This window comes from Ursus maritimus, unplaced genomic scaffold (genome assembly GCF_017311325.1).
Source record: "Ursus maritimus isolate PB19 unplaced genomic scaffold, ASM1731132v1 scaffold_9, whole genome shotgun sequence".
Classification (NCBI taxonomy): domain Eukaryota; kingdom Metazoa; phylum Chordata; class Mammalia; order Carnivora; family Ursidae; genus Ursus; species Ursus maritimus.
In genome coordinates this window covers 40,645,623-40,671,941 of record NW_024427107.1, presented here as the reverse complement: position 1 = coordinate 40,671,941, position 26,319 = coordinate 40,645,623, and the positions used below count along the sequence as shown (strand labels likewise).

General features: G+C 36.6%; 1 protein-coding gene across 4 annotated transcripts in view; it reads left to right on the top strand.

The window, feature by feature from the left end:
* Positions 1-19,240, top strand: part of PLEKHF2 (pleckstrin homology and FYVE domain containing 2) — a 28,039-nt gene extending 8,799 nt beyond the window's left edge. For 2 of the 4 annotated variants that reach the window (XM_040625766.1, XM_040625769.1), the window contains exon 2: positions 16,605-19,240. In XM_040625766.1, coding sequence (XP_040481700.1) covers positions 16,619-17,368 — 750 coding nt within the window. In that variant the 5' untranslated portion in view covers positions 16,605-16,618 and the 3' untranslated portion in view covers positions 17,369-19,240. Of the gene's footprint in view, positions 1-6,415; positions 6,435-16,041; positions 16,146-16,604 lie in introns of those variants that run through there. The other 2 variants (XM_040625768.1, XM_008689160.2) reach the window with 2 other exon arrangements.
* The last annotated feature ends 7,079 nt before the right edge of the window (positions 19,241-26,319 follow it).

Genomic DNA, 26,319 nt, shown 5'->3' with positions numbered 1-26,319 from the left:
AGGGATTACCTGATTATAGTGTAGTTAAAGGATATTAATCTTGGGGCACCTGGTCGGTTGGACATCTGACTCTTGATTTCGATTTGGGTCATGATCTCGGGGTCATGAGATTGAGCCCTACATCGAGCTCTGCTCTGGGCATGGAGCTTGCTTGAGATTCTCTGTCTCTCCCTCTGCCCCTCCCTCCCCCACTATATGTGTGCGTGTGTGCACGTGTTCTCTCTCTCTCTCTCAAAAAAAAAAAAAAAAGAATATTAATCTTGCCTTGTGTTGTATGCCTTAAATGCTAGTTTAAGTCTGGAGTCCTGCTCAGAACTTGAGGTCTGTATTCTTCCTCTATCTCCTACCTCTCTAAAAACCTTTTATAACTCCCAGTGTCTCTATTTTGGTTTTCCAGATTCTCTAAAATCCTCAACTGTGGCTCAGTTTTTATACTCCATGGTAAATTTCTCTAGGAAGCCTAATCTATTTGAAATTGCCTTTACTGACACCCTATACTAGTGACAGCTTTACTTTTCACTTCCTTTTAGTATTGAATGATCACTTTTAGCATTTTTATACTTACTACCATGTTTTCATTTTTTTCTCTTATCAGTGGCTTTCTCCACATACATAATATGGTTCACATAAGTGAAATATTTCTGTAGTATTTCTGGAGGTAGCAAAGTATAATAGAAAAACATGCATTTTTATAAAAGCTAGCTGTGAGACAATGGGAAAATTGTTTAACTATACATGATTCAATTTACTTTTTGTAAAATGTATATAATTACCACTTAACAACATTTAGGTCATTAAAATAGTAAAATGTGGAAGTGCCTAGCATGTGTATAGGTGTTGAGTAAATGTTAGTTTTTTTCTCTTTTCCTTTTCTGGCTAAGCCTGTAGAATAATACATTTGAGTTTATGCTTCAATAATAGGCAGATTTGGTGTCTAGGAGAGACTTTTTTAAAAATTACTGTGGCTTCTCTCTAAATGTTTGATATTTTGTTCAGTTCTCTCAATCCAGCTTTATATGCTTTTAAATTTAAAATATAAATGCTTGTCCCTTTTTTCTTATCTAAAACATGGATTTTTTTATTTTTATTTTTTTTGTTAATCACTACTAATTTCTACAATATATGTTGTGGAAGGGATGTTCAAGATGATGGTATAGGAATTCCCGTCCTCCCGTGGACACACTGAATCTACAGCTACCTATGGAACAATTTCCTCTGAATAAGACCCAAAAACTAGCCAAACAACTCCTTCACAACCAACAGTAAAAGGGCCACACTGAGACAGGTAGGAGAGGCAGAGATGCAATCTTTCCAAACACCCCACCCATTGTGGCAGTGCACAGTTGGGATGGATCTCACAAATGAAGCTGCTCCTTGAGGAGCCAGGGGTCTCTGCCCTGATAAAGTAATGGTCATAAAGATGCTCACTGAACTTAGGAGAAGAATAAGTACAGTGAGAACTTCAACAGAGATAGAAAAATAAGAACGTACCCAACAAACTCACAGAGCTGAAGAATACACTAACTGAACTGAAAAATACATTAGAGCCATTCAGCAGCAGACTAGATGAAGCAGAAAAAAGGACTAGTAATCTAGAAGTCAGGGCAGTATAACTCTCCGAAACAGAGCAGCAAAAAGAAAAAAGAACTTTAAAAAATGAAGATAGCTTAAGGGACCTATGGGACAACATCAAGCAGAATAACATTTGCATATAGGGGTCCCAAAAGGAGAAGAGAGAAAGTAAGGGGCAGAAAACTTACTTGAAGACATAATGGCTAAAAACTTTACTAACTTGGGAAGGAAACAGACATCCAGATCCAGGAAGCCCAGAGAGTTCCAAATAAGATGAACCCCCAAAGATCCACACCAAGACACATTATAATTGAAATGTCAAAAGTTAAAGGGAGCATCTTAAAAATAGCAAGAGAAAAAACAACTGGTAACAAGAAAAGGCATATTTTTCAGCGGAAGCTTTGCAGGCCACGGGAATGTGGCACAGTGTATTCCAAGTGCTGAAAGATAAATAAATTCCAACTAAGAATATCTTACATGGCAAGGTTATCATTCAGAATTGAAGAAGAGGTAAAGAGTTTTCCCAGACAAACAAAAGCTGAAGAAGTTCATCACCAGTAAACCAGTCTTACAGAAATGTTTAAGGGACTTCTTTAAGCTGAAAATAAAGGGCATTAATTAATAACAAGGTAACATTGGGCAATATAAATCTCACTGGTAAAGGTAAATATATAGTAAAGATAGTGGGTAAATTATTTATAAGGCTAATGTGAAAGTTAAAAGATAAAAGTAATTTAAAAAAACCGTAACTACAATGATCAGTTAAGGGATACACAAAATAAAAAGTGACATCAAAAACAAAACATGGAGGGGTAAAAGTATAGAGTTTTAAGAATACATTTAAACTTAGGTTGCTATCAAGTCAAAATAGACTGTTTTTTATATATAGGATGTTACATGTGAGCTTCATGGTAATGACAAAACAAAAACCTATTTTAGATACACAAAACATAGTAAGAAAAACCTAAGCATAACACTGAAGAAAGTGTTAACCACAAGTGAAGAGAGCAAGAGAAGAAGAAAGGAATAGAGAAGAACAACAAAACAGCCAGAAATCAATAAGTACTTTAAATGTAAAAGGACTAAATTCTCCAATCAGAAGACACAGAGTGGTTGAATAGGTTTAATCAACAACCAAAAAAGACCCATCTATACCTTGCCTACAAGAGACTCACCTCAGATGTAAAGACACAGACAGAAAGTGAAGAGATGTGAAAAGACATTTCATGCAGATAGAACCCAAAAGAAAGCTGGGGTAGCTATACCTATATCAAACAAGCTAGACTTTTAAAAAAGACTGTAGTAAAAGACAAAGATAGGCATAGGCATTATATAATGATAAGAGGTTCAGTCCAACAAGAGGATTATAACATTTATACGTATTTATGCACCCAACATAGGAGCACCTAAATAATGTTTGCTTTACATAACAGACCTAAAGGGAGAAATTGACAGCAATATGATAACAGTAGGGGACTTCAGTGCCCCACTTACATCAATGGATAGATCATCCAGATAGGAAATCAATAAAGAAACATCAGCCTTAAACAACACATTAGAGTAGATGGACTTAATAGGTACATACAGAACATTCTATCCAAAAGCAGCAGAATACACATTCTTCTCAAATGCACATGGAATATTCCAAGATAGATCATATGCTACTCCACAAAACAAAGTTAAGAAGAAATCATAATATCTCCTCTGACCACAGTGGTATGACACCGGAAATCAATTACAAGAAGAAAACTAGAAAAATCACAAATACTTGGGAGATTAAACAACATGCTACCTAACAACCAGTGTGTCAATGAAGAAATCAATGGAGAAATTTAAAAAAAAAAAAAAATTTTTTTTTTGAGGAACACCTAGGTGGCTCAGTTGGTTAAGCGTCCAGCTCTTGATCTCAGCTCAGGTCTTGATCTCTGGGTCTGGAGTTAAAGCCCAATTCTGGGCTCCACACTAGGTGTGGAGCCTACTTAAATAAATTTTTAAAGATTAAAAAAAAATACTTTGGGACAAATGAAAATGGAAATACAATTTACCAAAGTCTATGGGAGGCAGCAAAAACGGTTCTAGGAGGGAAATTCATAGCATTATAAGCCTACCATAAGAAACAAGAAAGATCTCAAATAATCTGACTTTATGCCTAAAAGAAATAGAAGAAAAAGAACAAACAAAGCCAAAGTTAGTAGAAGGGAGGAAATAAAGATCCGAGCAGAAATAAATGAAAAAGAGACTAAAAGATGATAGAAAAGATCAATGAAACTAAAAGCTGGTTTTTTAAAAGATAAAATTGACAGAGCTTTAGTTAGACTCACCAAGAAGAAAAGAGGGGACTCAAATAAATCAGAAATGAAAGAGAAGTTACAGGTGATACCACAGAAATACAAAGGATCATAAAAGACTACTATAAATGCTTACACATCAAGAAATTGGACAGCCTGGGAGAAATGGATAAATTTCTAGAAACATATAATTTTCCAAGACTGAATAATGAAGAAATAGAAAATCTGAATAGATGGGGGTAAGGAGATCAAAGCAGTAATCAAAAACCTCCCAACAAAAGTCCAGGACCAGATGGCTTCACAGATGAACTCTACCAACCAAACATTTAAAGAGTTAATACCTACCCTTCTCAAACTCTTCGGGAAGATGGAAGAGGAGGGAATGCTTCCAGACTCACTTTACAAGGCCAGCATTATCTGGCCAGACGGGCATCACACACACAAAAATTGTAGGCCAGTATTCCTGATGAACACAGATGCAAAAATCATCAACAAAATACTAGCAAACCCTTACTTAACAATACCTTAAAAGGATAATACACTGTAATTGAGTGGGATTTATTCCAGGGATGCAAGGATAGTTTAACATTTGCAAATCAATGTAATATAGCCCATTAACAAAATGAAGGATAAAAATCATATGGTAATCTCAATAGATGTAGAAAAAGCATTTGTCAACATTCAACATCTATTTATGATAAGAACTTCTGAATATGTGGGTATGGAGGAAACATTCATCAACATAATAAAGGCTATGTATGACAAGCCCAGAACTAAGATCATACTAAATGTGAAAAACTGAAAGCTTTTCCTCTAAGATTAGGAAAAAGACAAGGATGCCTGCCCACTCTCACCACTTTTATTAAACATAGTATTGGAAATCCCTAGTCACAGTAGTTAAGCAAGAAATAAAAGCTGTCCAAATTGGAAAGAAGTAAAACTCATTATTTGCAGATGACATGCTTTTCTATATAGAAAACTCTAAAGACTCTGCCATAAAACTATTAAAACTAATAAATGAATGCAGTAGAGTCTCAGTGTAGAAAGTAAAAAATCATGCATTTATATATGGTAACAACAAACTACCCAAAAGAGAAATTAAGAAAACAGTCCCATTTACAACTGCATCAAAAAGAATAAAATACCTAGGAATAAATTTAACCAAGATGAGAAACTTGCACACTGAAAACTTTAAGACATTAATGAAAGAAACTGAAGACACAAATAAATGGAAAGATATTCCATGCTCATGGTTTAAAAGAATATTCTTAAAATGTCCATATTTCCCGAAGTAATCTACAGATTCAGTGCAATCCCTACCAGTGTTATTTTTCACAGAATTGAACAGACAATCCTAAAATATGTATGGACCCCAAAAGACCCTGAATAGTCAAAGCAATCTTGAGAAAGAACAAAGGTGGAGGCATCACACTCCCTGATTTCAAACTATATTGAAGGAGGCAAGAATATACAATGGAAAAAGGACTGTCTCTTTAAAAAGTGGTATTTGGAAAACTGGACAGCCACATGCAAAAGAGTGAAACTAGGGTACTGTCATTTACCATACACAAAAATCAACTTAAAACAGATTAAAGACTTGAACGTTAAGATCTGAAACCATAGAACTCCTAGAAGAAATTGTAGGCAGTGACCTACTTGACATCCATCTTGGCAATGGTTTTTTGGATCTGACTCTAGTAGCAAAGGCAACAAAATAAAAATAAGTAGAATTACATCAAACTAAAAAGCTTCTGCACAGCAAAGGTGGCCATCAACAAAATAAAAAGGCAACCTACTGAATGGGAGAAAATAGTTGCAAATCATATATCTGATAAGGGATTTATATCCAGAATATGTAAAGAACTCTTAAAACTCAATGGACAAAAAACAATCAATTTTAATAAAAAAAAAATGGTCAAAGGATCTGAATAGACATTTTTTCAAAGAAGACATACAGATGGAGAACTGGCCCGTGAAAAGATGCTCAGTATCACTGATCATCAGGGAAATGCAAATCAAAATCAAAATGAGGTATCACCTCACACCTGTTAGAATGGCTATATATATACATAATGGGGTAGTGCTCAGACATAAAAAAGAATGAGATCTCGCCATTTGTGACAACATGGATGGACCGTGAGTGTGTTATGCTAATGAAGTAAGTTAGGCAGAGACAGTACTATATGATCTCAATTAAAATTGAAATCTAAAAGCAAAGATGAACAAAAAAACTCAGAATGGTGGTTGCCAGGGGGGTGGGTGAAATGGGTTAAGGGGATCAAGAGGAACAAACTTCCAGTCGTAGGGAGGTAATACGTAGCATGGTGACAGGGTCAACAATATTGTGCACATTCTGAAGAGAGTAAATCTTTAAAGTTCTCATCACAAGAAAACAAAATTTGTACGGTGACAGATGGTAACTAGTCTTACTGTAGTGATCATTTTGCAGTGTATACAAATGTCAAAACGTACATCTGAAGCTAATATGTTATACGTCAATTATACCTCAATAGTAAACACATGTATTCTTTTATGCAGTTGGTTTGTCACAGTGGCAGAAATCTTATTGGAAAGGTGAGGACAAAATTTTGTCTCTTCTTATTGATGGAATAAGTAAAATTTACTGAAATTACAAATTTTGATAAATTTCCAAGTATTTCTTCTTTGCTTTATCATCCTATTATTTTATTGAAAATCTGACCTAGAATTTCCTGATTATTGTTATCATGCTTACTAAACTATAGAACTTTTGAAAATGAGAATGGTCCTGTCTTCTGCATATGGTAGGCACAAAGAATAATTGTTCATCTGACTTACTGTATTAGGAGAAGGAGTAGTGTGCTTTAGTACTTTAACATTTGCCCAGGGAAGATGTATCTCTGATAATTTGTTGCTATTTTTTTCCTCTTCATCACTTTTCTGTTTGTCTCTCCCTTTTACATTTTCTGTAGTCTCAATTCAGCAGTAACAACAGATTTTAAAATCTTGATTGATATTAAGACACAGTCAAATTTTTTATTAAAAATTTATTAGTAGGCAAGTCAGCCTTGCAGTAAACCAGAAACATGGCCCAACTACAGTCAGAGTTTATTATTTTAAAGACAGAAGGTGTTTTAGAGATTACTTTATTTAAGGCTGTGGCTGCCACTGCTCCTCCTCCCCTCCTCCCTCCTCCCCAACAGTTAGGTAATTTGTATGAAATCTCTTATTTTAGTGCCTGAGCTGTCATTAGAATCCAGGTTTTTGGTTCATAGTTTATTGATTTTTCCAACTATAATGCATAGTTGAATACTGATGTTCACTGATATCAGATGTCATGGGTACATGTAAGAAATTAATTAGATGGTTTTTTTTGTTTTAAACTCAACTGCAAAGATAAGAAGTTTTGATTTTTGGTAAGAACTGGGCCATAGTATTCTGTGACAGTTGGGCTCTCTTCTCCATTGTAAATAGTATTCTGTCTCTTTTTTAGAAGAGTTTTTGCCTCTTCTAGTGTTACATTTTTAACAGGTGGTAGACACTCCACTGAAGAACATATTCAGAAACAAGATGTTACCAAAAGACTAGGGTGGAGCTTGGACAATTCAAAAGCAGTTCTTGTCTGCAGTTTTGAAGGAGAGAACTTGAAACTTCGGATTAATTTTTTAAATTGGTATACAAATCTAGCTTTGTAAAAGTTTAGTTTTTTTTTTTTTATTCTTTTGCCATGGAGTCTTAAACATTTTTAGCTATGAAATAGCACTGCCAGACACTGTTTGCTGGAAAAGAAGACAAAGGGGAAATCATTTGGGAAATTGGGAATTTATAGAGTTCTGTGAAATGGCTGGACATAGGGGAGAAAAGACATGTATCAGTAGTTTTCTTATCAATACTAGTAACTAATTAGAAAATATAATGGGGAAAGATTAGATTCAAAATAGCAACAAAAAGTATGAAATACCTGGGAACCCACTAAAGAAATGTGTAGGGGTGCCTGGGTGGCTCAGTTGGTTAAGTGTCTGACTCTCTGACCTCAGTCAGGGTTGTGAGATCGATCCCCATGTCAGGCTCCATGGAGCCTCCTTAAGATTCCCTTTTTCTGTCATCCTCTCCCCCAACCCTCCCTTTAAAAAAAAAAAAAAAAAGGTGTAATAATCTTGTGAGAAGAAACCTATAAAATTATTGGGCCACAAAAGAAGATTTGAAACCTTGGGAAGAGATATTATCAACCTGACTAGGAACAATAAAAACTTAAGAAGGTGTTGGGGTGCCTGGCTGGCTCGATCAGTGGAGCAGGGAACTCTTGATCTTGGGGTTTTGAGTTTGAGCCTCACATGTAGACACTGCTTAAAAATAAAATCTTTAAAAAAAAAAAGCTTAAGATGTTAACTTACTCTAAATTAATATATGGGTGTAATATGAGTTCCATAATTTTAGTGGATTTTGTTCTATATTTATTGTAATTGAAAAATGGTTCTAAACCTTAGCTGCATATTAGAATTACTTGGCGAACTTTAAAATATTCCAGTGTCCAGGGGCACCTGGGTGGCTCAGTCGGTTAAGGGTCTAACTCTTGGTTTTGTCTCAGGTCTTGATCTCAGAGTTCTGAGATCAAACCCCATGTTGGGCTCCCTGCTCCCTCCCTCTGTCTCTCCCTCTGCCCCTCCCCCCCACTGATGTTTTTTTTTCTCTCTCTCTCTCTCTCCTTTTTGTGAATCTAAAATAAATCTATTAAAAATTAAATAAATAAAATAAAATATTCCAGTTTCCCTCCATACCTTCCATACCCCAGACCAATAAAATCAGAATATTTTATTTTGGGGGAGGGACCTTAGGGATCAGTATTTCTGTAACTCTTTTTGTTTATCATCAGAGTCCATTGGCTTCCATTTTGGTTTTTGAGTTTCTGTTTAAGCAGTTCAAATTATTTGTAGTAATTGATATTTTGTAACTTTTATTATTTCTTAGAGATTTGCAAAATAAAAAGGGAAATTACTAAAAAATAGAATAAAATTCATTCTAGCTTGCAATTACATCTAGCTTCATAGGACATATATAAATCTACAATACAGGATCTTAATGACCTTGCTTTTCTATGTTTTGAAGCAGTTCACTATTTCAGTGTCCTAAGAATCATTTAACCAAAAAGAAAAAAATGGAAGAGTGATGTAATTGCCTAGAAGGATGATATGAGGATGAAATAAATCATCAGTATTGCACCATCTTCAGTTTTATTATGGCATTGCCCAAAGTACTGCATCATCTTTCAAAAAGATACAAAAACAGTTTGGAGATATTCGTCTTTCTTTTACTTTTGTTTGTTTGTTTTAAGCCTTCACTTAACATATTTGAGAATTTAAGATTTTTTTTATTCTACATTTTTCATCTTTAACTGCAAAGAAAAAAATCAGAAAAGGTAGACATTTCAGAACTACCAGACAAGTCAGAAGATGAATATAAAGAAACAGCAACACTTAGACTAATAATGTTGGTGAATCATAAGTGAAATCTCAGACTGAGTGTTCAGATGATATTCTAGATGAGTTTTCTCAAACTCAAATCATTGAACAGTACTCCTAAAGACGGAAATGAACGTATTACAGATTCATGCATGATAGCTTATAAGGAGTGTTGCATTCAAAAGATGCTGGTTTTTTGGATATATATACCTTCAATAACAGAGAAATGTGGAACAAGAAATTTGCCATGTTTGGGGTGCCTGGGTGGTGCAGTCGTTAAGTGTCTGTCTTCGGCTCAGGGCGTGATCCAGGCGTTCTGGGATCGAGCCCCACATCGGCTCCTCCGCTAGGAGCCTGCTTCTTCCTCTCCCACTCCCCCTGCTTGTGTTCCCTCTCTCGCTGGCTGTCTCTGTTAAATAAATAAATAAATAAATCTTTATGGAAAAAAAAAAAGAAATTTGCTATGTTTAATTTTTTATAAAGATTCGTAAAATCATTTTTTAACTATTCCTTTATTATTTCTATAAATTAGTCATAAAATGGCTTAAAATGTTAAAAATAAATAAGAGGGGTAATTTGGACTCAGTAAGTTGGGATGGCTGTTTTTTTCTGGTATACTGAAAGTTAAAGCTCTCCTGTGGTTCCAGTGTACAGCTAAGGTTGAGAACCACTGTTCTAAGTAAACTTCATCTGAACAAATAAACAGAGGAGATTAGGTAAGCCTTTTTTTAAAAGGTTAAGTAATGGAGATAGCCTAGACTAGTCCTACGAGGTACATGGTACTCACATAAGAATTAGAAAACAGTTTAATGGATTTGACCAAACAGCCCAGAAGCAGATATCAGAATATATAAAAGTTAATATAAAGAGAGTGTTATAAATCTGTAGATTAGATTATTAATACTGTTAAGTGCTATCACTTATTCACTACTTGATGAACATTTTATATGCATTATCATTTAATCCTCTTCCTGACATAGCTGTTGCTATTATTCCCATTTACAAGGGAGGAAACCTGAGGTCACACAGTATTTGGTGATTCTGAAGCAAATTAATTAGCTCTCTTAGAATGTAAATATTTAAAAAGAAAGGAATTTTTACCTATGTCAGTACATTTCAGGTGGATAAAAGAATTAAATGTAAAGTTCATATCCTAAATATATAGACACTAAATACAGGTATACCCCACTTTTTGAACTTTGCATTACACAATTCACTTTTATGAAAGACCTACATTAGTACCTGTTTTCAGTAGCTGAAAGAAACCCAAAGAATTTACCTTTATGAAAAAAAGTGAAATAGGTGCAGGTAGTGTCTGTTTTGGCTCAGTCAGTAGAGCATGCGACTCTGGATCTCGGGGTTGTGAGTTCGAGCCCCACGTTGGGTGTAGAGATTACTTTAAAAAAAATATATAAAAAAAGAAAATAGTGTTTTGCAGCGAGCCATTATAGAGGCAGTACATACCCTGAGCAGGAAGAGTGGCACCACCAAGCTCCTTTCCTGGAACTCAGCATCTCCACATCAAGCCGCCATGTGTCTTTGATAAAGCATCTGTGTTTTATCTTGATTTATTTTTGTATATCTGTTAACAAGATGTGTCCTAAGGAATCAGAAAAGCCTAATAAAGTGGGTTTTTTTTCGGTCTGGGAACACTCAAAAGTTTTCCACGTAAATTAGTGGTAATTGCTTTTTTGCTTTAAGCCTTTTTGGCTTACAAAAGGTTTCCTAGGAATGCTCTACTCTGAGGTGGCAGAGGAAACCTGTAGGTGTATCTGATATCTGAACAAGGAGAGCTTAGGAGTAATGGAAGAAAAAGCACAAAAGAATATATGGGTAAGTTTAACTACTTAAGAGATAAAACTGCCCCATGCCAAACTCCATAAAATTACAGCTTAATATACTAGGAAAAGCAAAGAAATTGGTTTTTAGCCTTTATGTGTAAAACACTCTCATGCGAATTAATAAACTCTAAATATATGAGCTTAGAAATACAGGTGGTTAATAAACACATTAGAAAGTGGTTGCCTTCACTAGGTAGCTATGAAATAAAACATTTAATTAAACTGAAAGTAGTGTATTTGTTCTTTGCTGTCTTAGGACCTATGTCCGTGGTATTAGTTCCTTTGTATGGCTGACTCCCCATCCTTTAAGACTCGTGTATAGCACCATCTCCAGTGAGGCCTTTTGAACCACTTAGTAAATGAGTTTTTCCCTGTATCTTGACACCCTGCTGATTTCCTTCATTGCACTTCACCTTTCGGAATCACCTATTTACTTACCTACTCTCTTTCTCCTTCAGCAGACTCTGTGCTCTAAGAGGAAAAGAATATGAATGCCATCTAAAAAGTGTTCAATAAATGTTGGATAAATAAAAAAATAAATGGATAAAATGAGATACCATTTTTGAAATCTATCTTGTTTACTGACATTTTTAAAGAAAAATACATGAGACGAGATGGGATGGGTACAGTCATTGTACTGCTTGGTAAATTGGTGTTACCTTTCAGAATGGAAATTTTATACAAGGTGGCAGGAGCCTTAAACATTCATGTCTTTTGACCCAGTAATTTTACTTCTTGGAAACTGTTCTAAAGAAGTCATCTCTGCCAGGAGATTCAGATGCTTTCTTCGTAGCTCTTCTTATAGTAACTGGTATTCCTTCCTAAGAAAAGTAGACAAATTTAGTTGGGCCTTGTCCTGTAGTTGTCTTCTGCTTCCTCTTTCTGTGCCCTACAATGAGCAAGTTGTGCATAGGATTCACTCCTTGGCCAGGCTGAGTAATCTTGTAATATTCTTACAAAAATCTTTAAGAGTTCTTACTGCTTGGGGCACTTCAGTGTGCTGGTGGTAAATTTGGATTTGGGCTTTGGGGGAAGGCAGAGGCCCTGTTGAGGCCATGTTGAGGCTCTGAGCCAAAGGGTAGTACCCTAATCCAGTTTACCAAAGAACCTTGCTTTGGGGTATCTAGCAGTAATCCAGCTAAAAGTGGTACTTTGATTTCCCTTTTGGTAACTTCCCCCTATTTTCCCATTCCTCTCTGTGCTGTTCCTGCTGGATACCCAACTATCTCGTGTGTGTGTGTGTGTGTGTGTGTGTGTGTGTGTGTGTGTGTGTAAGGCATTTGTGTATTCCTGGGTTTTTTAGCTCAGTGCTTTCTTTCTTCATGTCAGACACATACAGAAACTATTTTAGGACATACAGGGATAATGGAAAGGTCTTAAGTTCTTCATGCTCATTGTTTTTCCAGTATAGGTTATAATCCATTAGTGAAATCAATCAAGTGGGCTGCATATCATTAAAATAAGTGAAGATAATAGAACACATTATTTATAGTTGAAAGAATTATGAGTATGTATTTATAACCTTGCAGTGTGAAATGTACTTTTTATGTGGGTCACTGTCAAACTTTGAAAGCTATTTTGTTCTAGCCAAATACCAATTAATGATGCCTAAGCTTCTCTTTTGTTGCATCATTCTTAAATGGGGCAAGATTTATGAAAAGAGATTCAGGCTTAATATATTGCAAAATTTGAAGAATGAAACATTCAAGAGACTGGCTAAATCATGATGACCTGTCGTTTCAGGTTATTTGCTCAAGTTAGTATTCTCTTTCTTCTTTCTTCTTTGTAGGTTTTGCAGAGGAGGTCCAAAGGTTAGCAATAGCTTTCTCAGTTCTTATAGAGTGAGTGGAGCCATAAGGAATAATTAGTGTACCATAATACGCTGGTAACAGCACCAAGGAATCAGATTGGAGCCTCACTTCTGTGACAGCCTTGGGCCAAGTACTTAACCACTTTTTATCTGTTTACTCATCTGTAAAGTGGGGCTAGTAGCGCATATCTATTTAAGGTTGCAGTGAATAGAATATACTGTATCACATTCAAAGTGCTCAGCTGGTTGCTGGACTCTCAATGAGTAGAATTACTTCCAGGCTATTTTGCCTTGAACATTATGGAATCTCTCACTTTGTGCCTTAGTTTCTCCTTCAGCTCACATTTCAGCTAATATTATTAGATGCTGCTTTGGAAGATGTAAAAACTTCTCATTACTTCACAGGAATTTGTGACAGTTAAAATCAGAAGATAATAAATGTGAAAAGTACTGCACAAATTTAGATGGTATCAGTTCCAGTAGTAGCAATCATAGGAAATTGTTTGCATTGCTTATGAGCTGATTAATAACTGTGCGTCCAAAGCAGTAGACTCTGCAGTTGATTTAGATGGGAATAAATAGGTACTTTCAGTTCTCTCAAAGTGCCAACCTCTTTCTGCTTTAGGACCTTCGCAGTTACTCTGTTTGCTTGAAATATACTACTCTCTCTCCACGTGGGCCTCTTGTCTATCTAGTTCCTCCTTATCAGCTAAAATAATACCACTTTAGAAAGGCCTTCCCTGACCATCCAGTCTGAATAGCTTCCCAGTTGGTTTTTTAAAAAATCACTTTAATTATAACTTGATTTACAAGTTCGTTCTCACTTTTCTTTTCACTCGTTTTCACCAACTAGGATGTAAGCCTTAAGGAGCAGGGACCGTGCCTGTTTTGTATATTTCTTTTCTCCTGCACTTAGATCAGTGCCTAACAAAATAAATACCTGTTGAATGTTTAAAGATAGTGTAAAGTATGAAAAATTATCCATTATCGTACTTCTCAGAGATTAATAACAGTTGTTGATATTGTGGTATATAGTTTTCTAATTTTATTTTATGTGTGTATGCTTACATATTTACAAGTGTCTGTGATTATGCATTTTTTTTTAAGATTTTATTTATTTATTTGACAGAGAGCCAGCGAGGGAGGGAACACAAGCGGGGAGTGGGAGAGGGAGAAGCAGGCTCCCAGCGGAGCAGGGAGCCCAATGAGGGGCTTGGTCCCAGGACCCTGGGATCACGCCTGGGGCCAAAGGCAGACGCTTAACGACTGAGGCACCCATGTGCCCCGTGATTATGCATTTATACCATATTTCATTGAGTCTAAAGATGAACATGTTTTACTGTATTTTATGTCTCTGAAATTGGGACCTCATATAATCAGGGGTATGCCATGATATACTTGGCAGCATTTTTTCATTTTCAGTGGCACATAAAATGAAAATCTGTAGCATCTTAGATTTGATGAAACGCAATAAACGCAGTATATATTTGAAACAAATACATCCCCCCCCCAAATATTTTGAACATTTTCCCATATCACTGTGTTTACATCTATCTCATTATTAACAGATATCTAGCATATTATTATGGGTGTATCATAAATTGTTCAACCAGTTCCTCTTGGACATTTGGAGCTTTTCCAGTTTTGTGTGTATGTTACGAACAGCGCAGTGTTGGATATCCTTTATGCACTTGTCTGGAATTTCTTTTGATAAAATCCCTAGATCAGTGAATACACATCTTTTCTCTAGTGTATGAGGGTGCCTGTTTCCCTATATCCTCAGTAGTACTGCATCTTAGGACATTTTTAAAATTTTTGTTAATCTGATAAGTGAAAAAAATATCCTAATGTTGTATTATCATTTCTTTAATTATGCATGTTGGTGTTCATGAGCTGTTTTTAGTTCCTCTTCTGTGATGCACTGTGCATAGGACAATAAACCTTTAATTGGCTGGCACATTTGCTGTTACTAGAAAAAGAAGTCATCACGGTTTGGAACCATGCATTATCATATAATTTATTGGGAACAACTTTCAGGGCACAGCCTACCCTTGTGGAGAGCAAGAGGGCTTTATAAGGACCCAAGATTAGAGGAGACAAGTTCAGGAATGATCAGAACCTTTATAATGGAGGCCAAAAAGGGGTGCAGTATCATCAAACAGTTTGTGAGCTGAATACTGGAATTTAGACTGTGCTGTTAGACTTTCAATGTTCCTCTTCTCTTTAATATGACTTGGTTGTGGTAGTATTAGGTTAGTAGATCTGAAATAGGGCACAACTCAAGGACTTGAGTGAAGTCACTATTGGATCTAGAGATTAAATCTGTCATCATTTAAGAGTAGATTAATATAAGTTTTTGCACAATGCCAAAATATTCTTGTCAGCATTTTTGATCACCTTTGTTGTGCCAGAGGGTGTCAGTTTCAAAGATAGATAGGTATCAGATGGTCTCTGTCTTCTAGGTTCCATTGCAGCCTTTAAGGAAGACATTTCAATCCTTTGTTAATAATGCAGCCAGAGGGTACATGGAATGTAAAGAGCACAGAGGAAGGTGTTTAGTCTAAAAGAGTTTAAGGGAGACTTCTGGCTTCAGTATGATACCCTAAACTGAGTCCTGAAGGATCAGTAAGAGTTAGCTCTGAGTAGTAAGTAGTAAAGGATATAACAGCGTGAGAGAAGGCATGCATGGATGAAATGGACTCTGAGTAGTAGAGTTTTCTTAGAACATAAAGTTTGAGGTAAAGAGTGACAGTGACTATTGACGAGTCTGGGAAGGTAAGCAAGAACCAGATCATGGGGGCGCCTGGGTGGTTTGGTCAGTTAAGCGTCGGCCTTCAGCTCAGGTCACGATCCCAGTGTCCTAGGATGAGTTCCGCATCTGGCTCTCTGCTCAGCAGGGAGCCTGCTTCTCCCTCTCTCTCTGCCATTCCCTCTGCTTGTGCACGTGGCTCTCTCTCCATCCCTCTTTCATTCTCTCTCTCTGTCAAATTAATAAATAAAATCTTAAAAAAAAAAACCCAGATAATAAACAGCCTTGTATGCCATGCTAAAAATTCTGCATTTTGTAGATCAAGGGGAGTTCTTTTGAATAATGACATGGTGAGATTTGCATTTGAGAAATCACTGCCTGAAGATTGATTTAGGGTGCAAGACCAAAGACAAAGAGACATGTTGGGAAACCGTTCTGGTAATCCAGGTGAGAGGATTAAGGCTTTAGCTCCATGGGAATAGTTTACCAGAAAAATCAATTTCTCCAGGTTTTTACGGAATTTCGCCCTCTTCTTTAGAATCCCTCTGAGATTAAATTTCGTGGAACTGAGATTATTGTTTTGCAAGATGACTTATATTCATTGTCCAATTGTTTATTCCTTTATGCCTTAAGAAGTTTATACTTTTATAAATACCTACATAACGAGCATAGTGCTATATGGAGATGGTTAATAAATGTTTTTGATGATTATAAAAAGTAGGAGATGTTAATAATGCTTTTGGTATGCTTGGTGATTATCTTGAGAGGGAAACAATATTAGAGAATTTTGCCTTTGAGTAAAAGTAACGATTTATTAGATTAAATTTAGGTTATATAATTTTTAACTTACGAATTTATCATTTCTATGTGCTTATTTCTTTCTTTCTTTCTCTCTCTTTTTTTAAGGCTACTAGCAAAAGATGGTGGATCGCTTGGCAAACAGTGAAGCAAATACTAGACGTATAAATATAGTAGAAAACTGTTTTGGAGCAGCTGGTCAACCCTTAACTATACCTGGAAGGGTTCTTATTGGAGAAGGAGTATTGACTAAGTTGTGCAGAAAAAAGCCCAAAGCAAGGCAGTTTTTCTTATTTAATGATATTCTTGTATATGGCAATATTGTCATCCAGAAGAAAAAATATAACAAACAACATATTATTCCCCTGGAAAATGTCACTATTGATTCCATCAAAGATGAGGGAGACTTGAGGAATGGATGGCTTATCAAGACACCAACTAAATCATTTGCAGTTTATGCTGCCACTGCCACTGAGAAATCAGAATGGATGAATCACATAAATAAATGTGTTACTGATTTACTCTCCAAAAGTGGGAAGACACCCAGTAATGAACATGCTGCTGTCTGGGTTCCTGACTCTGAAGCAACTGTATGTATGCGTTGCCAGAAAGCAAAATTCACACCTGTTAATCGTCGTCACCATTGCCGCAAATGTGGTTTTGTCGTCTGTGGGCCCTGCTCTGAAAAGAGATTTCTTCTTCCAAGCCAGTCCTCTAAGCCTGTGCGGATTTGTGACTTCTGCTATGACCTGCTTTCTACGGGGGACATGTCCGCATGCCAGCCTACTAGATCAGACTCCTACAGTCAGTCATTGAAGTCTCCTTTAAATGATGTGTCTGATGATGATGATGATGATGATAGCAGTGACTAAGGACATACTTTGAAATATTTAATTGGGTGTGACTACCTGAGAAATCAGCTCTGGGGGGAATGTAAAATTCTGAGCTTTCTCTCGGTTTTGCTCTAGCCTTGAATTTGCCTGAGAAACTTATAACCTGTGTGCCTCAATATATGCTATAGAAAATAGGTCCTGTCATTGTGTTGTCACCCCCTCCCCACCCAACTCCTCACTCTTCTACAGGGATAGATTATTGCAAAGTATATCAGATAAATTTTTGGTTTCTTATTCTTGTCTAATTTTGGATTATTTTGTTGGAAGGTTGGGAAAAGATGTTTATTTAACAGATCGGGTACTGCATTGTTGTTTACTGTATGTTCTGTTACATGGAAAAACTAAAAGCAAAAAAAGATGGGAAAAGGAGTACAATGCGGTTGGCTAATATTAATTAGCTTTTTCCTAACCATCCTATCTAATGGTTAAGACACCAGTAACAAAAAAACGTGATTTGAAATTATTTTGTTCGGCTGTTTCATATACCAAATGGTGCCTTATCATAATAGCACTGTTACGTGAAATAAGCCCCTACCTTCTCACTTTTAGCTTGTTTTGAAAATACACTGGTGCTCTTTGAGGTGATAAAATGAGCATTTATGAATGGGTGTAATTTGAAAATACTTCTCATCTGCCAGCTACAAATAACGAAATTTAGAGCTTCTTCATTTTATAGGAATAAATATTTTTTCCATAAAATAGTTGTGATTATATTTTTATGTTTTATAGGTACCAAATTATAATTGTCAAATATATATTTTAAATCAGTAGGTAGGTTTTCATTCTTAAGAATTTGGTTTGAAATTTATCACATACAGAATTTTCACATTGCATTAGTTTCTACTTTTAGTAAAACATATTTGTAGGTATAAATTCATCTGGTTTAACATTATTTCTAGAATGAAAAATCTTGTAAACCTTTGAAATTAAACAATCTCTTAAAAAAAAAAAAAATCCCATGATAGAGCACAGATCTACTTAGGCTGAAGACTTGGAAGAAATAATGTGTAAGAATGGTCAAGACAGACCAGTTAAGATTGACTAGACTTTATATCGGTGGACGTATTGTCTATTTCAGTGTGAAACTATCTTGAATTTGCAAATATAGTGTTATATTTTATAAAGTTTTGTAAAGTCCCAAACAATATTTCTATTTTTGTAAAACAATTGTATGTTTAATCTGTTTCTGAAATCTTTTGCAATCTATAGAAATAGAGTAGCAATTGATCTTTCTAAATTGTGAACTTTATTGAGTCTAGATTGCTTTTGAGAATTGGTAATTTTTCACTCTTTGCTTTTGAGGAAGCCATTTAGGTTGAAAGTATATTTATCATATAAAACTTGATGCATTTTGCACTATTTTCTCCATTTGTATGCTGCAAGTAACTACAGTCTTTTAAATATGAAAAAATCAGCCTAAAGTTTGTTTTAAATTCCAAACTTTTTTTGTTTTTAAACATTTAAATCTGGATATATTGCAAATGTCATGAGTTTGATTTAATAATGTGATGGAGAATTTCGGGGTTTGGTTAAGGCACTAATTTTACTGTTAAATTGTGAAGGTATCTGAGATATATAGATTTCCCTGTAGGAAATGTGAAACAAAGACGCAACAGTTTTTTTGTTTGTTTGTTTTAATATCAGATGGACATTTATTTCCAAGCAATATATACATATATTTAATCAACATATCTCAAAATGACCATGAAACCTGAGAAGTGCTAATGGAGACTTGCTGGTACCTGGGAACCTAGCAAATTCAAGAACCAAGGGGAAATGTTCTGGGATGACATTTGCATTGTCAACTTCTGATGACTCTGTTTTTACAATAAAAAATATTTTACAATTTAACTCTGCATATTGTGACTTGAAAATTTTTCCCCCTTTTTAAGGTTATGGGAGTATTATGCATATTTTCTAAAATAGCTTTTCTTTTCTTTTTTTTTTTTTAAAGATTTTATTTATTTATCTCACAGAGAGAGACAGCCAGCAAGAGAGGGAACACAAGCAGGGGAGTGGGAGAGGAAGAAGCAGGCTTCCCGCAGAGGAGCCCGATGCGGGGCTCGATCCCAGAATTCCAGGATCACGCCCTGAGCTGAAGGCAGACGCCTAACGACTGAGCCACCCAGGCGCCCCCTAAAAAAGCTTTTCTAAATCTTAGTTATATGTAAACCGGAAATGATTTTGGTGCCTATTTTTCATGCCATTCCTCTTGAATGAAATTTACTTGGACTATACTGGACCTGCAGTTCATTAACCAAATTGGTAACTATAGATGTAAAGAAAGCAAGATTCTCTAGATATCAAGAGAAAATATTAAATTGAATACACCTTAATACAGGAATTCATACCTTTGGGTCAAGTGCATAAAATGTCCTTAGTTAATATAAAGTCATTTGTTTATATATCTTTATTACCTTTATTCTGTAATTCTTATAGATAGGTAGCATTCAGTTGTATACCTAATGATTCTTAAAAGGTCCCAGGACTTCAGCCACACTCTTTTCTCTCAGATATGCTAATTTTGTTCTCAGATATAGGTTGTAGCTTTAAAGAGTATAGTAGCAATTATTTACATATCCACATGCATTAGATTGCTATACATTTTACAGGATAAAATTTCATAGTGAAGTTTAGGATTAAAATACATGAAATTATGTATATTTATTTATTTTTAAAGATTTTTATTTATTTGACAGCACAAGTAGGGGGAGCAGCAGGCAGAGGGGAGGGAGAGGCAGGCTCCCCACCGAGTAGAGACCCCCGATGCCGGGCTCAATCCGAGAGCCCTGATATCATGACCTGAGCCAAAGGCAGACGCTTAATGACTGAGCCACCCAGGTCCCCTTGAAATTAAATTTATCCATAGTAATTGTAAGGCTTTCTTTTAAAACTAAGTTATTTTAGATCATTCAGCATTTATTAACTATAATGTCAGGCTCCATAGATTTGGTGTTGGGTGTTCTAAACTTTTTAAAGGTACATTTCTGTAAAGTTTATTATCAATAGCATTCTCTTAAATATCAACTCAAAATAAATTCCTTAAAAATTATTTTGTATTCGGGGCTCCTGGGTAGCTCAGTTGGTTAAGCATCCAACTCTTGGTTTCAGCTCACGCCAAGCAGTCTGCTTGAAGATTCTCTCCCTCTGTCCCTACCCTCCCCCCACTTGCTCTAAAATAAATCTTTAAAAAGAATTACTTTGTCCTTGGCATCTACCCTAATTGAAATATTTTTTTACCACAGTATACTCATACAAAATTTCACCACTAGAAAGCAGAATTTTAAGCCATAAAACCAACAGTATTTCTCTGCCTCCACTGCCAGTGTAGTGTGGGGAAAACACAAACTGCCACTGGTACCATTGCTTGGCCTGCGAACCCTATCCTTTCATCAGGAATTGAAAAGTAGAGGAAGTTGGTTGATAATATTGTTAACACTATCTTCTCTTCGTCCCTACCGTTACTGTTACTCACACTAGTTAAAAAGACTGCAGTAAAGCTTTGATGGTATTATCAACTAGTTTATCAAGAAAAAAGCAGTAAGTACTATTTGAATTGGCATACTGCTGTTCTCTTAATGTTTAGAGGAAATGCATGCTTTTCTATTCTTTATTTTTAGCAGCTTTGAGATAAAATTCACATACCACACAATTTAATTCAAGGTATAAAATCCAGGGGTTTTTGGTATATTCGCTAAAACCATGTCACTTCCCAGAACATTTTCATCACTGCAGAGAGAAATGCGCTGTTAGCAGTCTCTCCCGTTTCATTCCCCAGTCCCCTAGCCCAAGCAGCCACTAATCCTCTCTCTATATGGATGTACCTTATCTGGACATTTCACAAATGAAATCATGTCTTCTGTGGTCTTTGGTGACTGGTTTCGTTCACTTAGTATGTTTTTAAGTAGCATTCGTGTTGTATCAAGCAAGAGTACGTACTTATTCCTGTTTGTTGCCAAATATTCTGTGATATGTATGTCCCATATTTTTCATCAGTTGACATTTGGGCTGTTTCCACTTTGGGGCTATTATGAATAATAATGTTGCTGTGAATATTTGTGTTCAGGCTTTTGCGTAGACATGTTTTTCTTCCTCTTGGGTATGTACCTCAAAGTGGACCTGCTGGGTTACGTTGTTCCTCTACGTTTAACCTTTTGAGGAATTGCCAAACTTTTCCAAAGTCTGCACCACTTTACTGCTCCATTTTACTTTCCCATCAGCAATATAGGAGGGTTCCAGTTTCTCCCCATCTTCCCCAACACCTGCTGTCTCTGATTGTAGCATGTGAACTGTCTCTGCTTTTCATTTGCATTTTCCTAATGGCTAATGCTGTTAAGGATCTTTTCGTGTGATTATTGGTCATTTGCATATCTTCTTAGGAGAAGTGTCTATTTTGATCCTTTGCTCTAGGTTGTTTTTATCATTGAGTTGTAGGAGTGTTATTCATATAATCTGAATATAAGACCCTAACCAATACAGGATTTGCAAATGTTTTCTCCCAGTCTGTGAACTGTCTTTTCGCTTTCTTGATGGTATTGTTTGAAGCACAAAAGTTCAATTTTAATGAAGTCCAATTTATCAATTTCTTCTTTTGTCTATTATGCTTTTGGTGTCATTGCCTAACTCAAGATCATGAAGATTTACTCCTGTGTTTTCTTCCAACTCTGAGTCTGATGAAGACTCTTGGTTATTGATACACAGAATGTAGTCTTAATATACCTCCAAAATTAGAGTTGGAAACTATTTCCTAGTGAATTAGATCATTCATTAGGGAATTTCCAGGCAAGTGAAACAGCAGTGTGTTCACATCAGCCTTTTCCTAGGGTAGAAATATACTTTTGGATGTACTGCAGGCAGACTCAGAAAACACACATTATTCCATATACTGATGACATGGTTTATTGTTATTTGGAGCTGCCTCAGTATAATTTCTCTTTGTAGTCCAGTTACTGTCAGAAAGAACCCCTCAAGGTCAACTATTCTGACTTAAGATAAACTATTACAAAAGTAATAGGGTAAAATTGTAAAGTTTTGATTTTTTATATATTTTATAGGAATCATGACTTGAAGAAACCAAAATTCCAGAGCTACTTAAGGCAAACTTTTTACTTCATAAACATTTATTGAGCACTTCTAATGTGTCTACTACTGTTGAAAAGAATGAGTTGCTGTTCCAACGCGTGATTCTCGTGATTTTCATGACCTTGGTATTTTTAAAATATGAGGCAGGAGTGATTTTGTAGAATGACCCTCAACAGGGGTCTGTCCAACGTTTCGTTATTAAGTTACGCATCTGTGTAGCAGGAATATCACAGAAGTATGTTTTCTCGTCACATCTTATCAGGCGGTGCTCACTCACTTTGTCCCATTACTTACTGTGTTCACTTTGACCACTTCACCAAGTGCTGTAGCCCAGACTTTTTCATTGTAAGGTTACTCTTTTTATAGTATTTTGTGAAGTGGTACTTTGGAGACTATGTGGAAGTTACATTCCTCAACAAACTTTCATTTTATTCATTTCCTTCCTTAACGGACTCCTGTTTTCCTAGTTCAGTGGTTCTCAAACTTGAGTGTCTGAGAATGCCTTGGAGGGCTTGTAAAAACACAAACTGCTAGGCCCCATCTCCAGAGATCCTGTAGGTCTGGAGACCCAAAAAGTTTGCATTTCCAAGAAGTTCCCAGTGCTGCTGTTGCTGCTGGCCCAGGGACCATACTTTACTACCCTTTATTATCATAATTTCTTTTGATGCTCCTATTATCCCTATTTGGCCAGTGGCAGGCTGGTTTCTGTGCCCTAATGACAAATCATTATTTCAGTCCCTTACATTTTTGCTACAATAGGATGTTCTAGATTCATCTTGAATTTTCCCTGCCCCCACCCAGGAATCAGCCCTTTTCCCAGGAGCCCTTGTGTCTTTTAGTGGAGAGTACTTAAAAGCCGAGGTCTGGGCATTTTGTGTGCTTGTTGCTTTGGAGAGAGTGCCTCTCCCGAGCTCTTTTAGGAGACAAATCTAGGGAACATATGTATGTGCATATAGACATACATTTAGATCTAGATTTCTGTCTCTGTATTGAAATCCATGAGTTCATACTGGTATCTCCAAACGTAACAACACTATAGGGTTTCTCTCTTCTCTGACTGTGGAAGACTGGGTCGCCTTAGCTTTACTATATGTAAATTATTAGATCAGTCTCCCTGTTTGTAACCTGTCTCTCATCACCACTGCTACCTCTCTCTCACATGGATACCTCTAACCCCCTCGGGCTCTGATGCTTCATACCAGGCTGTTCTCATCATGGATGCCCCCCTTATCCCACTTAGGCTCCAACACCCCATGCTGGGCCTCCCCCACGCCCACCCCCTGTAAACATCTTCACCCTCTGTTGTCTAAAACCTCCTTCTGGGCTGCCCTCACCTATGGATACTCTCCACACTTGGGTTCCAGTCCTCATCAGTGGACGCCCTCTCTGTGGGGACACTCCTCACCCTGCCTAGCTCTGAGTCACCCACACACAGAGACACTCTACCCTGCTGGGTCTCTGACTCCCCTCATTCACCTGCCTGAGCCCCTTCTTCATCCTGCTTGAGCTTTGACACCAGGCCCCCAGTCTTCCCCCTGCACAACTGCCCTTTTTGCCATGCTTGGGATATAGAACTACACGCCAAGCTGCCCCCATGGAAGGATACCCTCTCTCCTCACTCCGCTCAGGCTCCAACCACCATGCCAAGCCGCTCCCCCCATGTAGACACCTTGCCCTCTTTGGGCTTTGACTCCTTGCACCAGGCTATCTACCCTCTCCCACACTTCACACCCCCTCTGCATACTCTCCTCTAGTCTCTGACACCCTACACTAGCTGCCCCTTTGCACAGACCCCTGCCTTGCTCTGGCCCACCAAATGGCATTAGGACAGAATCGTGCAGAAGAAGGGAAGGGCTGCACATTCCATACCTCCTAGAAAAAGAAAGGCAGGAGGTGGCGGAGAGAAAAAAGAGCAAGCAAGCGAGCACAACAAACTCAATGGCAGCATGTACAAATCAGACTGATAAAACGAGAGGTGTGAGCTACTCTGGCTGAAGGGAGGGTTGGAGAACAGCAACCAGGCCCACCCCTCACTTGTTCTGACTCCACCCCTGCTAAGACCTCAGGGGCTTGAAACCCCCTGCTTTCCACCAAGTCAGTGGACATTGGTCACAGCACCCGAGGGCTAGCTTTCCCAAGACAAGCCAGGTGGTTTCCAGTTCTTATTTCATGATGATGATTAGAAAGTAAAGGCGTAAAGTTATTTTCAGAGCTTCAGTTCAACTTCTAAGTAAATCACACATCAACTTACTGTAACAGTGGTGTGACCCTGACAGAGAATAAGCTTGAGGGAGAAGACTTAGGACCTCAATTTGGATGAGGAGTTCATGAATGAAATTTATTAAATTTTGAGAGGGTTTTAGTGAAAAGCCTTGAAGTGGGTTTGAAGCAAACAGTTCTCTAGAAATTACTTGAAAACATATTTCTGCCATAGGAAAAATAAGTGGCCACTATTATATACAATTCTACATCTGTCTTTGAGCCAGTATGACACATCATGGCATATTTCAGGAAAATAAAATCTGTAAACAGAAACATTGGTATTCACATGTACAAAGGGAATGTTGCTAATTAAATGACAATAATTATACAGAGTAATGTGTCAAGAAATAGAAAAAGCAGAGCAAACTGCTAGAGCAAGGACAATGAGGTTAAGAGAGATTATATTTTTGAATACCCAGCTTTTTTTGAAACCAGTTTACTTTTAACTTGGTATAACAAAGCATATTTGGGAGCGTAATGACTCCCAATTTTATAGGCTTCTATCTTTTAAAAGCATTTCTCTGGGCTATTTTATCTAAGTCTGTCAGTATGGACGCTAAAACCTGTGTTACAATGAAAGTCAGGTTTTCCCCTGTTGCTTTCCTTGCCTGAATAAAAGAATGAAAAGCATGTCTGATGTAGAAACATAAATGACTTATGAAGTTGTTAATCATTTCTCTATATTCCATAATAGGGAAGTACCAATGATAACATCAAGTGTCCGGTGATAGTTTGACATTTTACATCTTGTGCTTTAGAAATAGCTTTTGTGACTTAGACTATTTCGTAGTAGCTTTTAGGGTATTAAAAGCAGAAAGAATCAATGACAAAATATTAAAAGCAGCTTTCACTTGGCCAGTTGCTAAGATGCCAAATTATCTTAATTTCAGCCAAAGCAAGTTGTAGAGTCTGACTGTAAATTAATACACAGTTGACCCTTGAACAACACAGAGGATGGGGTGCTGACCCCCATACATTGGAACATCCACTATAACTTTTGACTCCCCACAAAATTTACTGATAGAGCAGAAGACATAAAGTCAATCAACAAACATTTTGTACAAGTATTATATACTGTTTTCTTAAAACAAAGTAAGCTGGAGAAAAGCAAATTATTAAGCAAAGCATAAGGAAGAGAAAATCCATGTACAGTACTATACTGTATTTATAGATACCGTAAGTTTACATCACATTGTAAGTGTGTAAAGATGAATGTGTAAATCTTGTAAAGATGAATCATCTGTCATTAACTACATCAATATTGTCTTACAAGATGCAAACACCGTAGCCATTATATATTATTCACACTAGACATCAAAAATGAAAAGATAATGTGAACAAGAAATTCTCATTTACAAATGCAACAATGCATGGGTCGATAGTGAAGAAGCAGCAGTACGATTGCTTTATGGTAGCCTACTGTAATCGGTAGGATTGCTTCCCAGTAGCCTAGCCTATACACTAATGAATGGTTATAAAATTTTTATGGCATACCATATTACAGTCATATTTATAATACAGTACCAGAAACATTGTTACATTTTTAAAAACCACTTGCCTATAATGATAGGCTGGTGTGTAGTTTC